The sequence below is a fragment of the Hypanus sabinus genome, chromosome 26 (genome assembly GCF_030144855.1).
Source record: "Hypanus sabinus isolate sHypSab1 chromosome 26, sHypSab1.hap1, whole genome shotgun sequence".
Lineage (NCBI taxonomy): Eukaryota > Metazoa > Chordata > Chondrichthyes > Myliobatiformes > Dasyatidae > Hypanus > Hypanus sabinus.
In genome coordinates, this window is record NC_082731.1 from 17847826 (window position 1) to 17865679 (window position 17854).

General features: G+C 52.7%; 1 protein-coding gene across 7 annotated transcripts in view; it reads right to left on the reverse strand.

The window, feature by feature from the left end:
• Positions 1-7223: 7223 nt before the first annotated feature.
• LOC132381846 (protein BANP-like) overlaps positions 7224-17854 on the reverse strand; it is a 31863-nt gene continuing 21232 nt past the window's right edge. For all 7 annotated transcript variants that reach the window (XM_059951474.1, XM_059951473.1, XM_059951472.1 and 4 more), the window contains 3 exons: positions 16050-16162; positions 11771-11958; positions 7224-8248 (listed from right to left, as the gene is read on the reverse strand). In XM_059951474.1, the coding sequence (XP_059807457.1) occupies positions 8035-8248; positions 11771-11958; positions 16050-16162 (515 nt within the window). In that variant the 3' untranslated portion in view covers positions 7224-8034. The remainder of the gene's footprint in view (positions 8249-11770; positions 11959-16049; positions 16163-17854) is intronic.

Consider the following 17854-nt stretch of genomic DNA (forward strand, 5'->3'; position numbering starts at 1 on the left):
TTTATTGGGAAGATAGGACAGTTAATAAGACACCAGAGGAACAATGTTGGCACTATGTCTCATGTGTGGACAAAAGATTTCAGTTTATTGGCTCATCTAACATAACAAGGAGAATGAGAAAGTGTATCCCACCCAATTAACTTAACCGTCATTAAGCAGCATTTAAAGAAATACCTTAAAATTTTTCAGAAATGACTAAAGATGAGACTCAAGTGATTATTGGTGTTGACTGTTGTTCACTGTATATTGGTTACTTCAGTTTTTTGTTTTCTTTCTTGTTGCCGATTGGCGGGTGAGCAGTAAGTTTCTTCTTTTGGGCAAGGAAGGGGTTGGGTGTTTGAGATATGACATACTTGTTGGTGTTTTCTACGTGAGCAATCTGTTATTCTGTGCGAGTTTGGGGGGGTGGTGATGTTATTGTCACTGTCTTTATTTGTGTGGGAGGGGTTTGGGGGTTAGGGGTTTGATCTCTTAGCTGCTGTGTTTGGGTGAGCGATCTGTTAAGTTTTTGTGCAGGGGAGGAGTACCTATCTTTTTTTCTATCGTTTTTTCTGTACTTCGTGGATTACCTGGAGAAGTCGAATCCCAGAATAGTATTCTGCAAATATACTTTGATAATAAAATCAATCTTTGGACTTCTAAAGATGAAAAAAAGACCGACAACAAAAAGAGATTAAAATGGTATATGGCCAAGGGAATTATTAAGAATGACTAAGATTGAGGATATCTTCAAGAGGTGGTGCCTCAATAAGTCAGCATGCATCACTAAGGATCCCACCCTAAGGACATGCCCTCTTCACGTTACTTCTCCATCGGGGGGGAGGTACAGGAACCTGAAAGTCCACACTCACTAACTCAGAAACTGTTTATCCCCTCTGCCAGCAAATTTCTGAATGGTCCATGAACCCGTGGCTAGTACTTCGTTATTTATTTTTGCACTACGAATTTAGTAATTTACAGTAAGTTTACAGCTTTGCACTGTACTGCTCCACAACAGCAAATTTTATGCCGCATAGAAGTGGTAACATAACAGATAATGATTGCCTATTGGTGGGATATTTTTCAGGGGTGTTCTACCAAAGCTAATGGAGTTTTAAGAGTAGTCAACCACTTGGCAACTGTACAATTTGTATTAAAAATAATAGTTGGCATCGGCCTCATTATTGTCGCATGAACCAAGATAGAAAGAAAAGCTTTTGATTGCATGTTGTCACAATGATCTTTGTATATTACATGATCAAACTCTGTACAGATGATGACAAGGGAACAGAAATTTTGTATGATGTCAAGTAACCTTCAGCAGAATTATCAAAGTAAATTTATTAGCAAAGTACAGTACAGATATAGCACCACATACAACCATGAGTCTCATTTTCTTGCGGGCATACTCAATAAATCTATAGAATAACCATAATTGAACCAATAAAAGATCACCCAACTAGGGTTTTTAAACCAGAGTGCCGTAGACAACAAACTGTGCAAATAAAAACCAAAATAATAATAATAAATACAGTGAATATCAAGAACACAAGATAAAGAGTCCTTGAAAGTAATTCCATAGGATGTGGGAACATTTCAATGATGGGGGTAATGAAATTATCCACACTGGTTCAGGAGTCTGATGGCTGAGGGGTAATAACTGTTGCTGAAGCTGGTGGTGTGGGTTGTGGAATTGGGTCAGTGTTGAGGTGAGTGAAGTTATCCACACTGGTTCAGGAGCCTGATGGGTTGGATCAGTTCAAAGTTGAGGTGAGTGAAGTTATCCACATTTGTTCAGGAGCCTGATGTGTGGAATCAGTTCAGTGTTGGGGTGAGTGAAGTTATCCACACTGGTTCAGGAGCCTGATGGGTTGAATCAGTTCAGTGTTGGGGTGAGTGAAGTTATCCACACTGGTTCAGCAGTCTGATGTGTGGAATCAGTTCAGTGTTGGGGTGAGTGAAGTTATCCACACTGGTTCAGGAGCCTGATGGCTGAGGGGTAATAACTGTTGCTGAACCTGGTGGTGTGGGTTGTGGAATTGGGTCAGAGTTGAGTTGAGTGAAGTTATCCACACTGGTTCAGGAGTCTGATGGCTGAGGGGTAATAACTGTTGCTGAACCTGGTGGTGTAGGTGTGGAATTGGGTCAGTGTTGGAGTGAGTGAAGTTATCCACACTGGTTCAGGAGCCTGATGGCTAAGGGGTAATAACTGTTGTGAACCTGGTGGTGTGGGTCCTGAGGCTCCTGCACCTTCTTCCTGACAGCAGCAGCCAGAAGAGAGCATGTCCTGGGTAGTGGGGTGTCCCTCATAATGGATGTTTCTTTTGTGCGACAGCATTTCAAGTAGATGTGCTCACTGGTTGGGAGGGCTTTACCTGTGATGTACTGGGCCGATTCCACTACTTTTGTAAGATTTTCCATTCAAGGGCATTGTGCCTCCATCGCAGGCTGACGCAGTTAGTCAATATACTCTCTGCTACACATCTACAGAAGCTTATCAAAGTTTTAGATGCCATGCCGAATCTCCACAGAGTCTTATTGCAGTAAAGGTGCTGCGGAGCTTTCTTCGTAATTGCACTTACAGCCCAGGACAGGTCCTCTGAAATGATAACGCCCAGGAATTTAAAATTGCTGACCCTCTCCACCTCTGATCCTGATAATAGCATTATTTCAAGATCAAGAAGATATCTGAGATATATAAATGCACAAACTGTTACTTTAATTGTAACATTCTAAAAGTTTAGCTTGTGATCCCTGGAGAAAACCAGGTATACTGCAGTGTGCTGAGAGATCAACTACAATGGGGTATGGAAGGAAATGCACGAAACAGCAACAATTCACTGAAGCCAGATACCAGCACAGGAGACAATGAATTAAGTGGAGAGAATAATCAATCTGTTCTAATTCCAACAACAGTAGGACTATGCTGATGTCCAATTAAATTGAATTTGTCAAATGGAGTCAGAACTCTAGAATGTCTCTGTTCTCACTCAAGTTGCCTCTGGCACCTTCAAATCCAAACACCTCCCTCCCCCTCACACACACTCTGTCCTCATCACCTGACTCTTCCCTCACCCTCACCCCCTGCACCCCTTACCCAGTGACCCCTTGGTCCCTTATCACTCACAACCTCTCCCCGTCACCTCCACACGACCTCACCCTGCACTCTCCTTCACCCACATAAACTGACCCATCATTCACACCCTGACCCCTCCCAAATGCACTGCCTCTCCTACCCTGCCTCATCGTTACACCAACCCCATTCACTCAGACTCTCCACCTCACACCTCAGCCACTCCCACGTACCAATTCCACCCTCACACCTCAGCCGCTCCCTCATCCCGACCACTCCCACGTGCCAATTCTACCCTCACACCTCAGCCGCTCCCTCATCCCGACCACTACCACGTGCCAATTCTACCCTCACACCTCAGCCACTCCCTCATCCCGACCACTCCCACGTGCCTCCACCCTCACACCTCAGCCACTCCCTCATCCCGACCACTCCCATGTGCCAATTCCACCCTCACACCTCAGCCACTCCCTCATCCCGACCCTCCCACGTGCCAATTCCACCCTCACACCTCAGCCGCTCCCTCATCCCGACCATTCCCATGTGCCTCCACCCTCACACCTCAGCCACTCCCTCATCCCGACCACTCCCACGTGCCAATTCTACCCTCACACCTCAGCCACTCCCTCATCCCGACCACTCCCACGTGCCAATTCCACCCTCACACCTCAGCCACTCCCTCATCCCGACCACTCCCACGTGCCAATTCCACCCTCACACCTCAGCCACTCCCTCCCTCGCATTCACACCCAACTACTCCGTCACTCCGACTCCCCCTCACATCCTCCCCTCTCCCCACACACCTTGGGCTTCTCCCTCGCTCTCGGCCGTCGTCTATCTCATCCGATCCCGCTCCTTCGCGCCTCCGCCGGCCACGTTATCGATTTCTGCGCACTGCGCCCCTGGACCCAGCCGACCACGTCATTGATTTCTGCGCACTACGCCGCTAGGCTCAGCCGACCACGTCATCGATTTCTGCGCTCTACGCCCCCTCCCCCCCCCTCCCGGATTCCGCCGGGCGCGTCATTATTTCCCGCGCTCCACCTCGCATGCAATGGACTCCCGTTTGGGTGCGGCTTCTGCCGCGTGCTGCCCAGGCTTCGCGCCCTCCCACCATCTTGGTAGAGGCGTGGGCCGCTTCTTTCGCCTAGCCCTTCCTCCCGTCAGGCTCGGCGGCGGCTGCTACCATCTTGGTAGAGGCGCGGGCACGTTGGTTAAGGTGGCAAACCCCCAGCCTTCACCTTGCCCAGACTCAGAGCTTTGAAGCCAGGGAATGGGGGCAAACTCTGGATGTAAGGGAAGTCAGCTTTCCAACTGGTAGATGCCATTAAGGGGTGGGATGGTGATTGGGCATTGAATGGGACAAAGGGTCAGAGATCCAGGGTTGCACTTCTGCAGTTAGCTGGCCTGCAAGACAACACAGCTCGTGGGCTTCATGAACACAGGGACTGGGGTGTAAGGCAGCTTGCAGCCACTCTCCAGAAATTCCCTCTACACCATTTGTACACTCCCTTGAGGCAGTGAGTCCTGAATCTCTGTTACTTGTCTCATAAAATTATTATCCACACCACACACACACTTTTCCCCAGTCCCACTATCACTGAACCTCTGCTCCCTGTTATCAACTTCTCTGGCTATGGATAACGCTACTACGCGGAACCAGGGTCTTAGGGAGTGGGAAGAGGGCTCGAAAATCAGCATCTGGGGAGCCAGATGCCAAAGGGTTATTTGAATTTCATTGTACACAACAAACTATCCAGGGCCCTCCGCTAGTCGGGCCTGGGCAGTATTACAGGGAGAGCAAGCTGTTGCCCACGCAGCAGGGTCCTCCTCTCCACTCAGCTAATGAATCCAAAGGAACCGGACAAAATGATACAGAAACTACCTCGACCTTTTATTTTACGCTTGTTAGCTGGTCACCCCAGTGTGTTGGGTGGGGCGTTGGCCACTGAGACCTTGTGCAAATTAAGACACAGTGGCTGGCTGAATGGTCGGAAGCACAAAGAACTTCGGCAGAGGTTAGCGGATAGGCAGATCTAAATCCTGGAATCCTATTCTTCAAATAGATTGCCTGCAATGTCCCCACCTTCTGCCAGAAGGCATCACCTCCCACTTACACCATTCAGTCTCGTGTCCCCCATCTTGTTACGGACCTGCCGTTTATCTTTCTCCTTCAGTGCAACTTTAAAAAAACTGTAATTCATTTACTTTCGACATTTTCCTGCCTCTGACAGAAGCTCATCAACTCAATCCACCATCTCCAATTTTCTCTCCACAGGCACTTTTGTCAGAGCGGTTTTTATTTCAGATTTCCAGAATGTGCAGTGTTTGGATTTTCTGTCATTTAGAGATACAGCACAGTAACAGGCCCTCCCAGCCCAACAAGTCGACAATGCCCAATTACTCCCACTTAACCTAATAACCCATACGACTTATGAATGTGGAGCACCTGCAGAAAACCCACGCGGTCACAGGGAGAAAGTTGACGCGGGAACTGAACAAGAGTCAATGGCGTTACACTAACCTCCAAGCTTAGTCATCGAAAAGTACAGCTCAGAAACAGGCCTTTCAGCCTATCTAATCCATACTGAACCATTTAAGCCACCTACTCCCATTGACCTCCACCAGGACCATAACCCTTCACACCCCTGCATCCATGTACCCGTCCAAACTTCTCTTAAATGTTGAAATCCAGCTTACTTGCACCACTTACGATAGCAGCTCGTTCCACACTCTGGGTGAAGAAGTTTCCCCTCAAGTTCCCCTTAAACGTTTCATCTTTCACCCTTAACCCATGACCTCTGGTTGTCGGCCCACCCAAGCTCTGTGGAAAAAGCCCGCCTGCACTTACCTTATCTACACCCCTCATAATTTTGTATACCTCCATCAAATCCCCTCTCAATCCTCTACATTCCAAGGAAGAAAGTCCTAACCTGTTCCATCTTCCCTGATAAATCAGCTCCTCCAGTCCTGACAACATCCTTGTACTTCTTCAACCTTATTTACATCTTTCCTGTAGGTAGGTGACTAAACGTGTCCACAAAACTCCCACTTCAGCCTCACTAATGTCTTATATAACTTCAGTATGACATCCCATTTCCTGCGCTCAATACCGGAGATTATATCGCACACTTTCAGCTTTGCTCTTTTACCTGCTTCCTTCCATTTCCATTTGCTTCAGAGGAGCTGCAGTGAAGAAGCCTCCTCCCCACTCTCCACACCTCAGGTCACTCAGTCTCTCCTGCCTCCACCTCGCCACCAACTTCCCTCGGTTCTTTCTGACCCTTCCCCTTATCGCCAACAGAGGACGTCTTCCATCCCTCACCTCCAGAAACATTGACTCTGTTTCTCTCCCCCCGCTGCCCGGCCAGCTCAGTGTTTTCATTCAAATTTCTGGCGCAAGTAGCTTCCCGCTGCCCTCTTGCTCTGCAACGAGGCAGCCAGGGCAACACTCGGAAGTATTGGGATGGGTAATAGTCTCTGGAGGGTGTCTGAGCCAAAATCACGACATTACTTTACTGTGGACCAGCGCAGGCTTGTGTCTCAAACCACTTGGGCCCAGAGATGGTATCAAGTTACACAAAGCAACACAGAACAGGCCCTTCGGCCCACAATGCTGTGCTGTCCCATACTCCACACTGTCTGATCTTTCCTCCTACACAGCCGATCATTCTCCACCTTCCTTTCACTCTTGAGCCTATCTAGAAGTTTCTTAAATGTCCTTAATTCATCTGCCTGAACCACCAGTGCACTCCACAAACCCACCACCCTCTGCGTAAAAAGCCCACCTCTGACATCTCCCCGAAACTTGGCTCCACTCACCGTAACAGAATGCCCCCAGCATTGGCCATTGCCACCACGGTTAAAATGTACTGAATACCCACTGTACCTGTGCTTCTCATAATCTTACAAACCTCTCACCCCACTTCATTCCAAAGAGGAAAAGCCCAACCTTTCCGCAAATGACAAGCTCTCTAAACCCAGTAAATCCCTTCCTCACCTTCTCTACAGTTTCCACGTCCTTCCTATAATGAGGCAACCGGGAGTGAACACAACATTACCTCGCTTCGACAAGCCTTGGACCTGGAAGGGGTGCAAATACCCTCACCTCCCCAACGCCCGGGTGGAGTGGTCAAGGGTAACGTGCGGGAGTAACAAGTAGTCAAGAAGGTAGGTGCATCAGCCTTTATTGAAAGAGATTTCAGCGACATTTCGCTCCAGTTGACAGTGTCCTGGTGAGACCGCACCTGGAATACCACGTACAGGTCTAGTCTCCCTACCCAAAGAAGCATAGACGTGGCAGAGGGAGTGCAGGAGGACGGGCCTCTTACTCCAATAATACAGGGCACCAGAGAGACTCTCCATGGAATATTGTGTACTGGTCTGATCTTCTGACTCAGCAGAGGGCGGTATGGCCCTCCGACTCAACAGGGGGCGCACTGGTCCTCTGACTCAATGAGGGACGGACTTGTAGGGAGGGCAGCAAAGGCTCCTGAGGAATAACTTCCTCAGACAGAACAAATTCAGTGCCCAGATCCAGGGAATGAAGGGGCCACTTGGGACAGAGATGGGGGAGAAACTCCTTCCCCCAGAGAGGAGCGAAGGTCAAGAATTCTCTCCCGCCCTCCGGATATCAGGGGAATGGAGGGAGAGAGGAAAGGTGGCGCAGAGGTAGAAAACCAGCCATGGTGGGGTCAAACAGGAAGGCAGGTACGTGGAAGGGTGAGTTAACCCCTCGCACAGAAATAGACCCTCAATTTCAGGTCTCTTTCTTGGATTGGGGAGGGGTACAGGGTGACAGCTCACTCCAATATTCTCGGTAAGGGGAGGTGGGTGTGGAGAACAGTTCGGGGAGGGCGGAAACATCGGACCTGGGATCGGACTGTGTTCAGAGACAGGCGTCCAGCCGAGTGTGGGGGTGAGGGGGTCCTGCGGCCTCGCGCTGGGTGGGGGGGGGTGGAAGGAGGAGCGAGGGCGAGCGGTCAGTACATGAGCTGGTACAGCAGGTTGGTGGCATCCGGCAGCAAGGCCACGGAGCTGTCCTGCCGCCCTTCCGCCCCCTCCCGGCCGTCCGCGCACAGCGCCACAATCCGCACGCCTGGGATCACCCCCTCCCCCGCTGGCTCAGCGTTGCCCTCAAACTCCTCCTCTGACTGCGGGGCTTTGCTGGATGCCTCCTGTGTCACGGTGGCTGAGCTGTGGGGGGGGGGGGGAAGAGGGGAGGGGAGGGATTAGTTTGGGGTAAAGATCAGGTGTGGGGCAGATGAATGGGTGGGATGGGGGGGGGGGAAGAAAATTAAACACAGAATTAGATTAGATCCGAGAGAAGCTCACCCTCCCCCAGTCCTTTTCCCCTCAGGGACCCTCAAGAATGGGGGAAAGGACCCACCTTGAACCTCACTATCACAACATCCAGGCAAAGTTCGAGTGTGTGGGAGGACAAGTAGTGAGCAGGGTTTCAGGACTGGAGGGTAGGGGGTGGGTTTCAGCAAAGAAACGGATGGGATGAGGGAGGACGAGAGACTGGGAGTGAAAGGCAGCAGGGGACAGGGTGGTGGGGCTGAGCTGCTCACAGAAGATGGGGTTGGGGTGAAGGGGGTGTGAGATGTTGAGAAGGGGGGAGACTGGAGACTGTGAGTGGGGAAATCCTTGGGAAAAAGTGGAAACGGAGAGATGGTGGGGTCAGGGACTGGGGAAGCAGGAGACCAGCTGTGATGAATATCTGATTAGGAATGGGGTGGGGAGGAGAGAACGGGCCAAGGTGTGGGAGGAGATGCTCATCGAGGAGGGGAGGAGAGAGTGCAGGAGGGGCTTGAGGAGCCAGAGGGTGGTGAATCTGAGGAATTCATCACCACAGACGGCTGTGGAGGCCGAGTCATTGGGCGTATTTGAAGCAGAGGTTGACAGATTTTTGATTAGCCAGGGTGTAAAGGTTATGGGGAGTAGGGAGGAGAATGGGATTGAGAGGGAAAATGTATCAGCCACTGTGTTGCCCTAAGGCATTTGTTTAGCTTTATTACATTTTCGCTTTAGTAATTCATTTGTAATTATTTTCTAGTTAAAGTTAAGGTTGTTGAAAGTAAACTCGTTGTCTGTGAGATATTGCGGCATGTGATGACGTCACACCCGGTTTCACCGTGTCTTGTGGGAAAATACCAGTTTGGAGAAACGGGAAGAAGGGGGCTTGTGTGTGTAGGATCGGCACGAGAAAAGTTTTCTTTCTACGCACTAGAAACTTCATAGAAGCAACGCCTTTTCACCATACGTTAATGTGGAAGAGTGAACAGTAAATGGTTAATCTTGCTGCGATCATACCCTCATTGACTACGGTTTACCTCGGTGTATAGTTCAGAGTTCTTACATCTGTACGAGAACACTACAGCCACAATGGAACAAGAAGCAGACTCAATGGGCCAAATGGCCTAATTCTGCTCCTATATCTCACAGTCATGTGGTCTACATTTTCATGGGTGGGTGGGAGAGATCTGGGGAGGGGGAGTGAATACACCGGTGTGGGAGGACGGACATACGGCAGCGAGAGGGGGGAAAACAGGGCTGGGGAGGAAGGGAGCAGGTGGCAGAAGGGGTGTTGTGGACTGAACTGGCTATGAATTCCACGCGCCCCCACCCTCAGCCCCATCTTATCAACATGACTACCCAACCCCACACCCCTCTTTCTTCCCTCCCTGTCAATCCCACATCACCCACCCACCCAGAACTCTGCCCCTTTCTATCACCCAAATCACCACCGAGAAACCCCAGCACCACCCGGCCTCTCCAAACCCCCATTGCCCCGACCAACAACCCCTCTATGCTCTTCCCCCATCACAGCAACCCCAGCACCCACACCACCACCCAACTCTCCTGCTCCTCCTCACCACCTCTCCCTCCCTCGACGCCCTCACGCCAGCACCTGCCTCTCCCTCCCTCACGCCAGCACCCACCTGCCAGCCGGCCTCTCCCTGCCTCTCCCTCCCTCACGCCAGCACCCACCTGCCAGCCGGCCTCTCCCTGCCTCTCCCTCCCTCACGCCAGCACCCACCTGCCAGCCGGCCTCTCCCTGCCTCTCCCTCCCTCACGCCAGCACCCACCTGCCAGCCGGCCTCTCCCTGCCTCTCCCTCCCTCACGCCAGCACCTACCTGCCAGCCGGCCTCTCCCTGCCTCTCCCTCCCTCACGCCAGCACCCACCTGCCAGCCGGCCTCTCCCTGCCTCTCCCTCCCTCACGCCAGCACCCACCTGCCGTCCGCCGGCCTCTCCCTGCCTCTCCCTCCCTCATGCCAGCACCCACCTGCCAGCCGGCCTCTCCCTCCCTCATACCAGCACCCACCTGCCAGCCTGCCTCTCCCTCCCTCACGCCAGCACCCACCTGCCAGCCGGCCTCTCCCTCCCTCATACCAGCACCCACCTGCCAGCCTGCCTCTCCCTCCCTCACGCCTGCACCCACCTGCCAGCCAGCCTCTCCCTCCCTCACACCAGCACCCACCTGCCGCCTGCCGGCCTCTCCCTGCCTCTCCCTCCCTCACGCCAGCACCCACCTGCCAGCCGGCCTCTCCCTGCCTCTCCCTCCCTCACGCCAGCACCCACCTGCCAGCCGGCCTCTCCCTGCCTCTCCCTCCCTCACGCCAGCACCCACCTGCCAGCCGGCCTCTCCCTGCCTCTCCCTCCCTCACGCCAGCACCCACCTGCCAGCCGGCCTCTCCCTGCCTCTCCCTCCCTCACGCCAGCACCCACCTGCCAGCCGGCCTCTCCCTCCCTCACGCCAGCACCCACCTGCCAGCCGGCCTCTCCCTCCCTCACGCCAGCACCCACCTGCCAGCCGGCCTCTCCCTCCCTCACGCCAGCATCCACCTGCCAGCCGGCCTCTCCCTCCCTCACGCCAGCATCCACCTGCCAGCCGGCCTCTCCCTGCCTCTCCCTCCCTCACGCCAGCACCTACCTGCCAGCCGGCCTCTCCCTGCCTCTCCCTCCCTCACGCCAGCACCCACCTGCCAGCCGGCCTCTCCCTGCCTCTCCCTCCCTCACGCCAGCACCCACCTGCCGTCCGCCGGCCTCTCCCTGCCTCTCCCTCCCTCACGCCAGCACCCACCTGCCAGCCAGCCTCTCCCTCCCTCACGCCAGCACCCACCTGCCAGCCGGCCTCTCCCTCCCTCATACCAGCACCCACCTGCCAGCCTGCCTCTCCCTCCCTCACGCCAGCACCCACCTGCCAGCCGGCCTCTCCCTCCCTCATACCAGCACCCACCTGCCAGCCTGCCTCTCCCTCCCTCACGCCTGCACCCACCTGCCAGCCAGCCTCTCCCTCCCTCACACCAGCACCCACCTGCCGCCTGCCGGCCTCTCCCTGCCTCTCCCTCCCTCACGCCAGCACCCACCTGCCAGCCGGCCTCTCCCTCCCTCATACCAGCATCCACCTGCCAGCCGGCCTCTCCCTCCCTCACGCCAGCACCCACCTGCCGCCCGCCGGCCTCTCCCTGCCTCTCCCTCCCTCACGCCAGCACCCACCTGCCAGCCGGCCTCTCTCTGCCTCTCCCTCCCTCACGCCAGCACCCACCTCCTGCCACCCCGCCTCTCCCTGCCTCTCCCTCCCTCATACCAGCACCCACCTGCCAGCCCGCCTCTCCCTCAAACCAGCACCCACCTGCCACCCCGCCTCTCCCTCCCACACACCAGCACCCACCTGCCACCCCGCCTCTCCCTCCCTCCCGGCAGCACCCACCTGCTGCCTGCCGGCTGCTGCCCCTCCGGCCTCTGCAGCTCGGCCACTGGCGCCCGCAGCACGTTCTGATTGGCCAGCAGGTCGACCTTCGCCCTCAGGCACTTGCATTTGTCCTCCATGGAGTTCAGGTCGGCTTCGATGGCATCCAGGCGCAGGCAGAGGGTCTTGCTGGCAGAGTAGAGGAGGGCCTGGGGGAGGCGAGATGGAGGGGGAGAAGTGAGATGAGGGAGGGAGACTGGTGCAGAGTTGAGTGAGGAGAGACCGAGTCCACAGTGAACTTTGACCCCAGAGTCCGTCTTTCACCTTTCAATGTGAGGCAGAGAGCATCGAAGGGCCCTTCAGCCCATCTTCTCTATGCCGACCAGCGTGCTCTGTCTACACAAACTGCACTTGCCTGCATCAATTCCATACCCCTCATTCAAACACTCGCTAGACGTCTCAGAAATATTGTCCGTGTTCCTGCCCACACCACCTCCTCTGGCAGCTCATTCCGGATCCCAACAACTGCCTGAGGAATTTATTCATCTGATCCCATTAAAGCTCCTCCCTCTCACCTCAAACCCATGCTCTCTGGTTTACGACAGGAAGCAGGCACTTTTCTCTTTACAGCTCTTGTGATTTTATACTTAAACCATGATTAGGTGTTGTCCCTCCAGGAAAAACAGTCCCAGCCCTCCAATCCTGGTAATATCCCCATTGGTCTTTTCTGCACCCTCTGCCAGTTTAATGAAGCCAGGGGACCCGAACTGCACACAGGACTCCAGGTGGGGCGGATGTGTGTGTGGGATTCACCACTGACTGTGAACTTGGCCGATGCAAGAGAGCGTCCTTGTTAAGGTAAGCGTTAGAAAGTTTAGGGGAGATGTCTGAGGTAGGAATCTCACGTGGATAGGGTGGTGAAAAAAACTTTTGGTATGCTGGCCTTTATAAATCAGAGCATTGAGTATAGGAGTTGGGATGTAATGTTAAAATTGTACAAGGCATTGGTGAGGCCAAGTTTGGAGTATTGTGTACAGTTCTGGTCACCGAATTATAGTGTAAAGGGGGTTTCTTCTTTTTTCTTTGTTACTGTGTACGTAATCAAAATGGCTTCTTTGTTTTGTTAAAAGCAGGAATGCTTCTTTGTTGCGAGAGAAGCTTGTTTGGGTTAAAATTTACTGATAACGAGAATTGTATTCCTTTGTAAACCAATTAGGATTAATGTTGTTCTTTCTTCTGAGTCTATAAGCTATTGTTGGCGGGCTTTTGGGGAGATCGGCGCAAGGGGGTGAGAGAGAGGACGCGATGCTGTAAACTGGGCGAGGAACGAACCGCAAGGGGGGGGGTCCGAGGCCAGGAGGTACCCTGAGGAGAGGAGACGATGATAGATATGCTTGGTTGACCACTTCGGGTGGTCCTGAGCTGTGAGTCGAGGAGTTCGGAGGGGATCGAATGGTGGCCAGAAGACTTCAGTAATTGAGCTCCAACGGTTGTGCGCGAAGTGGTTTGGACTTTGATAAGTTTGGCGCCTTTTTCTTTATTTTTTCTCTTCATATATACTGTATCGTTATTAATCACTTAGTTATAGTAACCTTTATAAATTGTACTCATTTAATTGCATATGGTGTACTGTCTGTTTTTGGGCGAGGCGGGGACATCACACAGCATCCACACCAGCTGATTACCCAGTTTGGCGGGGCCGAAGACTGCTCCCCCTAGACGAGAACGAGCTGAGCGAGCCTGAGGCGACCCAGGGGGTTACAATAGGAAAGATGTCAACAAAATAGAGAGAGTACACAGGAGATTTACTAGAATGTTACCTGGGTTTCAGCATCTAAGTTACAGAGAAAGGTTCAACAAGTTAGGTCTTTATTCTTTGGAGCGTAGAAGGTTGAGGGGGGGACTTGATAGAGGTATTTAAAGTTATGGGGGGATAGATAGAGTTGACGTGGATAGGCTTTTTCCATTGAGAGTAGGGGAGATTCAAACAAGAGGACATGAGTTAAGGGGCAAAAGTTTAGGGGTAACATGAGGGGGGACTTTTTTACTCAGAGAGTGGTAGCTGTGTGGAACGAGCTTCCAGTAGAAGTGGTACAGGCAGGTTTGATTTTGTCATTAAAAAAAAAATTGTATAGGTATATGGACAGGAAAGAAATAGAGGGCAGGTAGGTGGGAGTAGCACTCGGTATGAACTAGAAGGGCTGAGGTGGCCTGTTTCTGTGCTGTAAATTGATATATGGTTATATGTAGGGTTTTTTCTTTGACATAGGGAGTGTTTGCTGCCCTGCAGTGCACTGTGGGGGGTGGGGATGAAGGCTGATTGGCAAGCACCATTAAAAGACACAACAGTGTCTCCACACTCTTCAGAGTTTGCTCAGAATTGAGACACCAGCAAAGCCCTTGCCAACCTTCCACAGACGCACAGTGAAGAGTGAGTACCCTGTGGCTGGACCAGAAACGCCCGTGCTCAGAAAGGGGAGGTGGTGAACACAACCCAGTCTATTACAAACCACGGCGGCCATTTACAAGGAGTGTGGCCAGAACTCATCAACCGAGACCTCCACCATGCCCCTCTTCTCACTACCACTGTCGGGTAGGAGCTACAGGAGCCTTGGCTCCCACAACGTCAGGTTCAGGAACAGTTATTACCCGACAACCGTCAGGCTGCTGAACCAGCATGGGTAACTTCACTCACAACTGCCCCGAACTGTTTCTGCCATCTGCAGACTCACTTTCAATGACTTCCTCACAACTGGTATTCTCAGTATTCTTGTGTTTGCACGGTTTATCTTCTTTTGCCCGCCTTTCATTATGTATAGTTCCTTATAAATTCTACGGTATTTTCTTCCCTGTAAATGCACGCAAGAAAATGCATCTGAAAGCAGTAGACGGTAACGTCAGCGTATTTTGACAATAAGTTTACTCTGAACAATAGGACTGAGGTGGATGTAAGCGGAGGGTTCGGACTGTGTAGGGAGAGTCCGATTGTTCACGGAGGAGGTTGGTATCGATCCGCACAACATCTCGGGCTGAAAGGCCTCTACTGTTCCATGTAAACTTCATTGGGGGGGGGGGGGTCAGTAACTGTGAACCTTGACCCCGGGAGTACCCAGCTCACCATAACCTTTGACCCTAAGGCGGGAAGGAACACCTCTCGCCGCAGGCTTTGATACTGATGGTTTGAACTGAAGTGCGCTGGAGGCCGAAGGAGACGGCCTGCCCTGGGGTTGGGGGGGGGTTGTTTACTTGCGTGGGTGGGGGGGAGGGGGCAAGGCTTTGCACTTGCTGCTCAGTGCATTCGGTTTTGTTGTGTTCAGCGACGTTCTGGACGTGCGACGCCAGCAGCGGAACGCGAGGCAACGTCTGAGGCCTGGCCCCAGTGCAGACAATGTACAATATTTCACCCTATGTTCCAATGTACGTGTGACAAATAGATCGGAGTCCGAACTCCTGCATTTAACCAGAACGTTTCGGTCTACTTGAGGAACTGTGCCCTGCCCGGGCAGCAACATGGAGTGCTTCCGTCTCTGCCACCAAAGCGGCAGAGAGGGTTCAGGGAGCGAAGTCGGCACCAAGGAGCCCTGGCCCAGCAGAAGAAGGGAGAGGCCTCCTACAGAGTTCCAGGAGCAGAGAGATCGGGGGGGGGGGGGGGGGTGACGAGAATTCCTCAGAGGGCGAGGGAGCCATCAGTGAAACAACTTCAATGGACACAATCATTTGTCCCCGGAGCACGTGGGTTAGGCTGGCCGGGCTTGTCCTCCCAGACTACAGAGAGTACGAGGGCCGATCTCATTGAAAATCCTCCCGGGTGGTCATATTGAGGAATATCTGGCGGGGGGGGGGGGTGGGTTTGGACAGTTTCCCCTGACCGGGGTCACCACCTCAGAATAAGGGTCATGCTGGGGGGGGTGGGGTGTGATTAAGGTGAACCTCTGGAATTCGCAGAGGGAGGACAATCGCAGAGCTTTGGGTGTGAAGGGAACGTTGGGAGTCGGGGTTAGTGCAGGGAAGAGGTGGCGAGCTTTTCTCAGAGCCAGGGGGGTGGTCACAAGGGAGACGGTGACGGCAGAGGGATTCACAGAGCCCTGGGATATAGGACGGAGCTTCGGATGAGTCCATAGAAGTTAAGTAGAAATCACATCAGGAGTCTTGTTCCCCAAGACTCTCGTGAAGTCAGAAAATCCAGTGCTTGACATATTCCCCCACCAAGCCCGTTCCTGGTGTCCTGAGCACAACAGCTACCTTTAAGGGGAACGTATGCCAGCCACCCCCCCACCTTATGACTGGCTCGTCCCTGTACCTGAATGCTATCCTCTCCTTCCTCGGTCTCCGCTTGGGGCACCTCCACTCTGCGGCGTTTCCCACTGGGACTGGCATCGTCCCGATCGTCTGTGTGGGAGCTTTGCAGGGTACCTGTTGGGGGTGAGAGGAGACGGTGACAGTCGATGCAGCATCTGAGGAAAATCAGCAGGGATTTACAATGTGCAGGTGAATACATACTGGGATTTATAGATTTATACACATTTTATTCAATATCCATACTTTAACCTCTCATTTCATTTTTTATATGATTATTTATCCTTCATAGGGAATTATATAAAAGATGAAGATAGACAAACCCTGACAAACACACCACAGTAAATTCCCTGGATGGTCTTTACCATCCATATGGGAAAAGCCTAGACAAGTGGACTGACAGAAAATGGTCTGGAACTAGCGTCATGTTCAGTGCAAAGAGAAGGGATCAAATGGCGATGTGCACGGCAGGAAAGGAGTCATTTTAGGACTGTGGACGGTGGGAGTGAATGGGAAGGGGCGAGGTCCATTGGGATTGTGTACAGTGGGGGTGAATGGGAAGGGGTGTGGTCTGTTGGGATTGTGTATGGTGGGAGTGAATGGGAAGAGGTGGGGTCTGTTGGGATTGTGTACGGTGGGAGTTAATGGGAAGGGGTGGTGTCCATTGGGATTGTGTACGGTGGGAGTGAATGGGAAGGGGTGGTGTCCATTGGGATTGTGTTCGGTGGGAGTGAATGGGAAGGGGTGAGGTCCATTGGGATTGTGTACAGTGGGAGTGAATGGGAAGGGGTGAGGTCCATTGGGATTGTGTACAGTGGGGGTGAATGGGAAGGGGTGGGGTCCATTGGGATTGTGTATGGTGGGAGTGAGTGGGAAGGGTCTGTTGGGATTGTGTACGGTGGGAGTGAATGGGAAGGGGCGAGGTCCATTGGGATTGTGTACAGTGGGGGTGAATGGGAAGGGGTGTGGTCTGTTGGGATTGTGTATGGTGGGAGTGAATGGGAAGGGCTGGGGTCTGTTGGGATTGTGTACGGTGGGAGTGAATGGGAAGGGGTGGGGTCCATTGGGGTTGTGTACAGTGGGAGTGAATGGGAAGGGGTGGGGTCCATTGGGGTTGTGTACAGTGGGAGTGAATGGGAAGGGGTGGGGTCCATTGGGATTGTGTACGGTGGGAGTGAATGGGAAGTGGTGGGGTCCATTGGGATTGTGTACGGTGGGAGTGAATGGGAAGTGGTGGGGTCCATTGGGATTGTGTTCGGTGGGAGTGAATGGGAAGGGGTGGGGTCCATTGGGATTGTGTATGGTGGGAGTGAATGGGAAGGGGTGGAGTCCATTGGGATTGTGTATGGTGGGAGTGAATGGGAAGGGGTGGGGTCCATTGGGATTGTGTACGATGGGGAAAGATCAGGAAGGTTGGGGGTCTGTTGAGATTGTGTACAGTGAGGAAAGATCGGGAAGAGTGGTGGTCTGTTATCGTGTATTGTAACAGTGTGTGCGTGAGCATAGCCAGGTGTCTCACATCACAGACTGACAGAGCAAACCTCCGCTCTCGTGCCAAGCGTTCAGTCAGCACTGTCTAATCTCCTCTACGGCCCTTCCCTCTGCCGCAAGATAAAGCGGGCCACTTGTCCTTTCTCAGCAAAAGTGGAAAAACGAAGAGTCAGCTGATATGGTCTTCCCGAGCTATCCAAGGTACAAAGGGCAACAGCAGATAAGGTGTTTATAAATCAGCTGAAGGCTGTCATAAATGGCAGATAATTGTTGAATAAAAGATGTCTGGGAGCTCAGAAGCCGCCAAGTTGCCCAGGA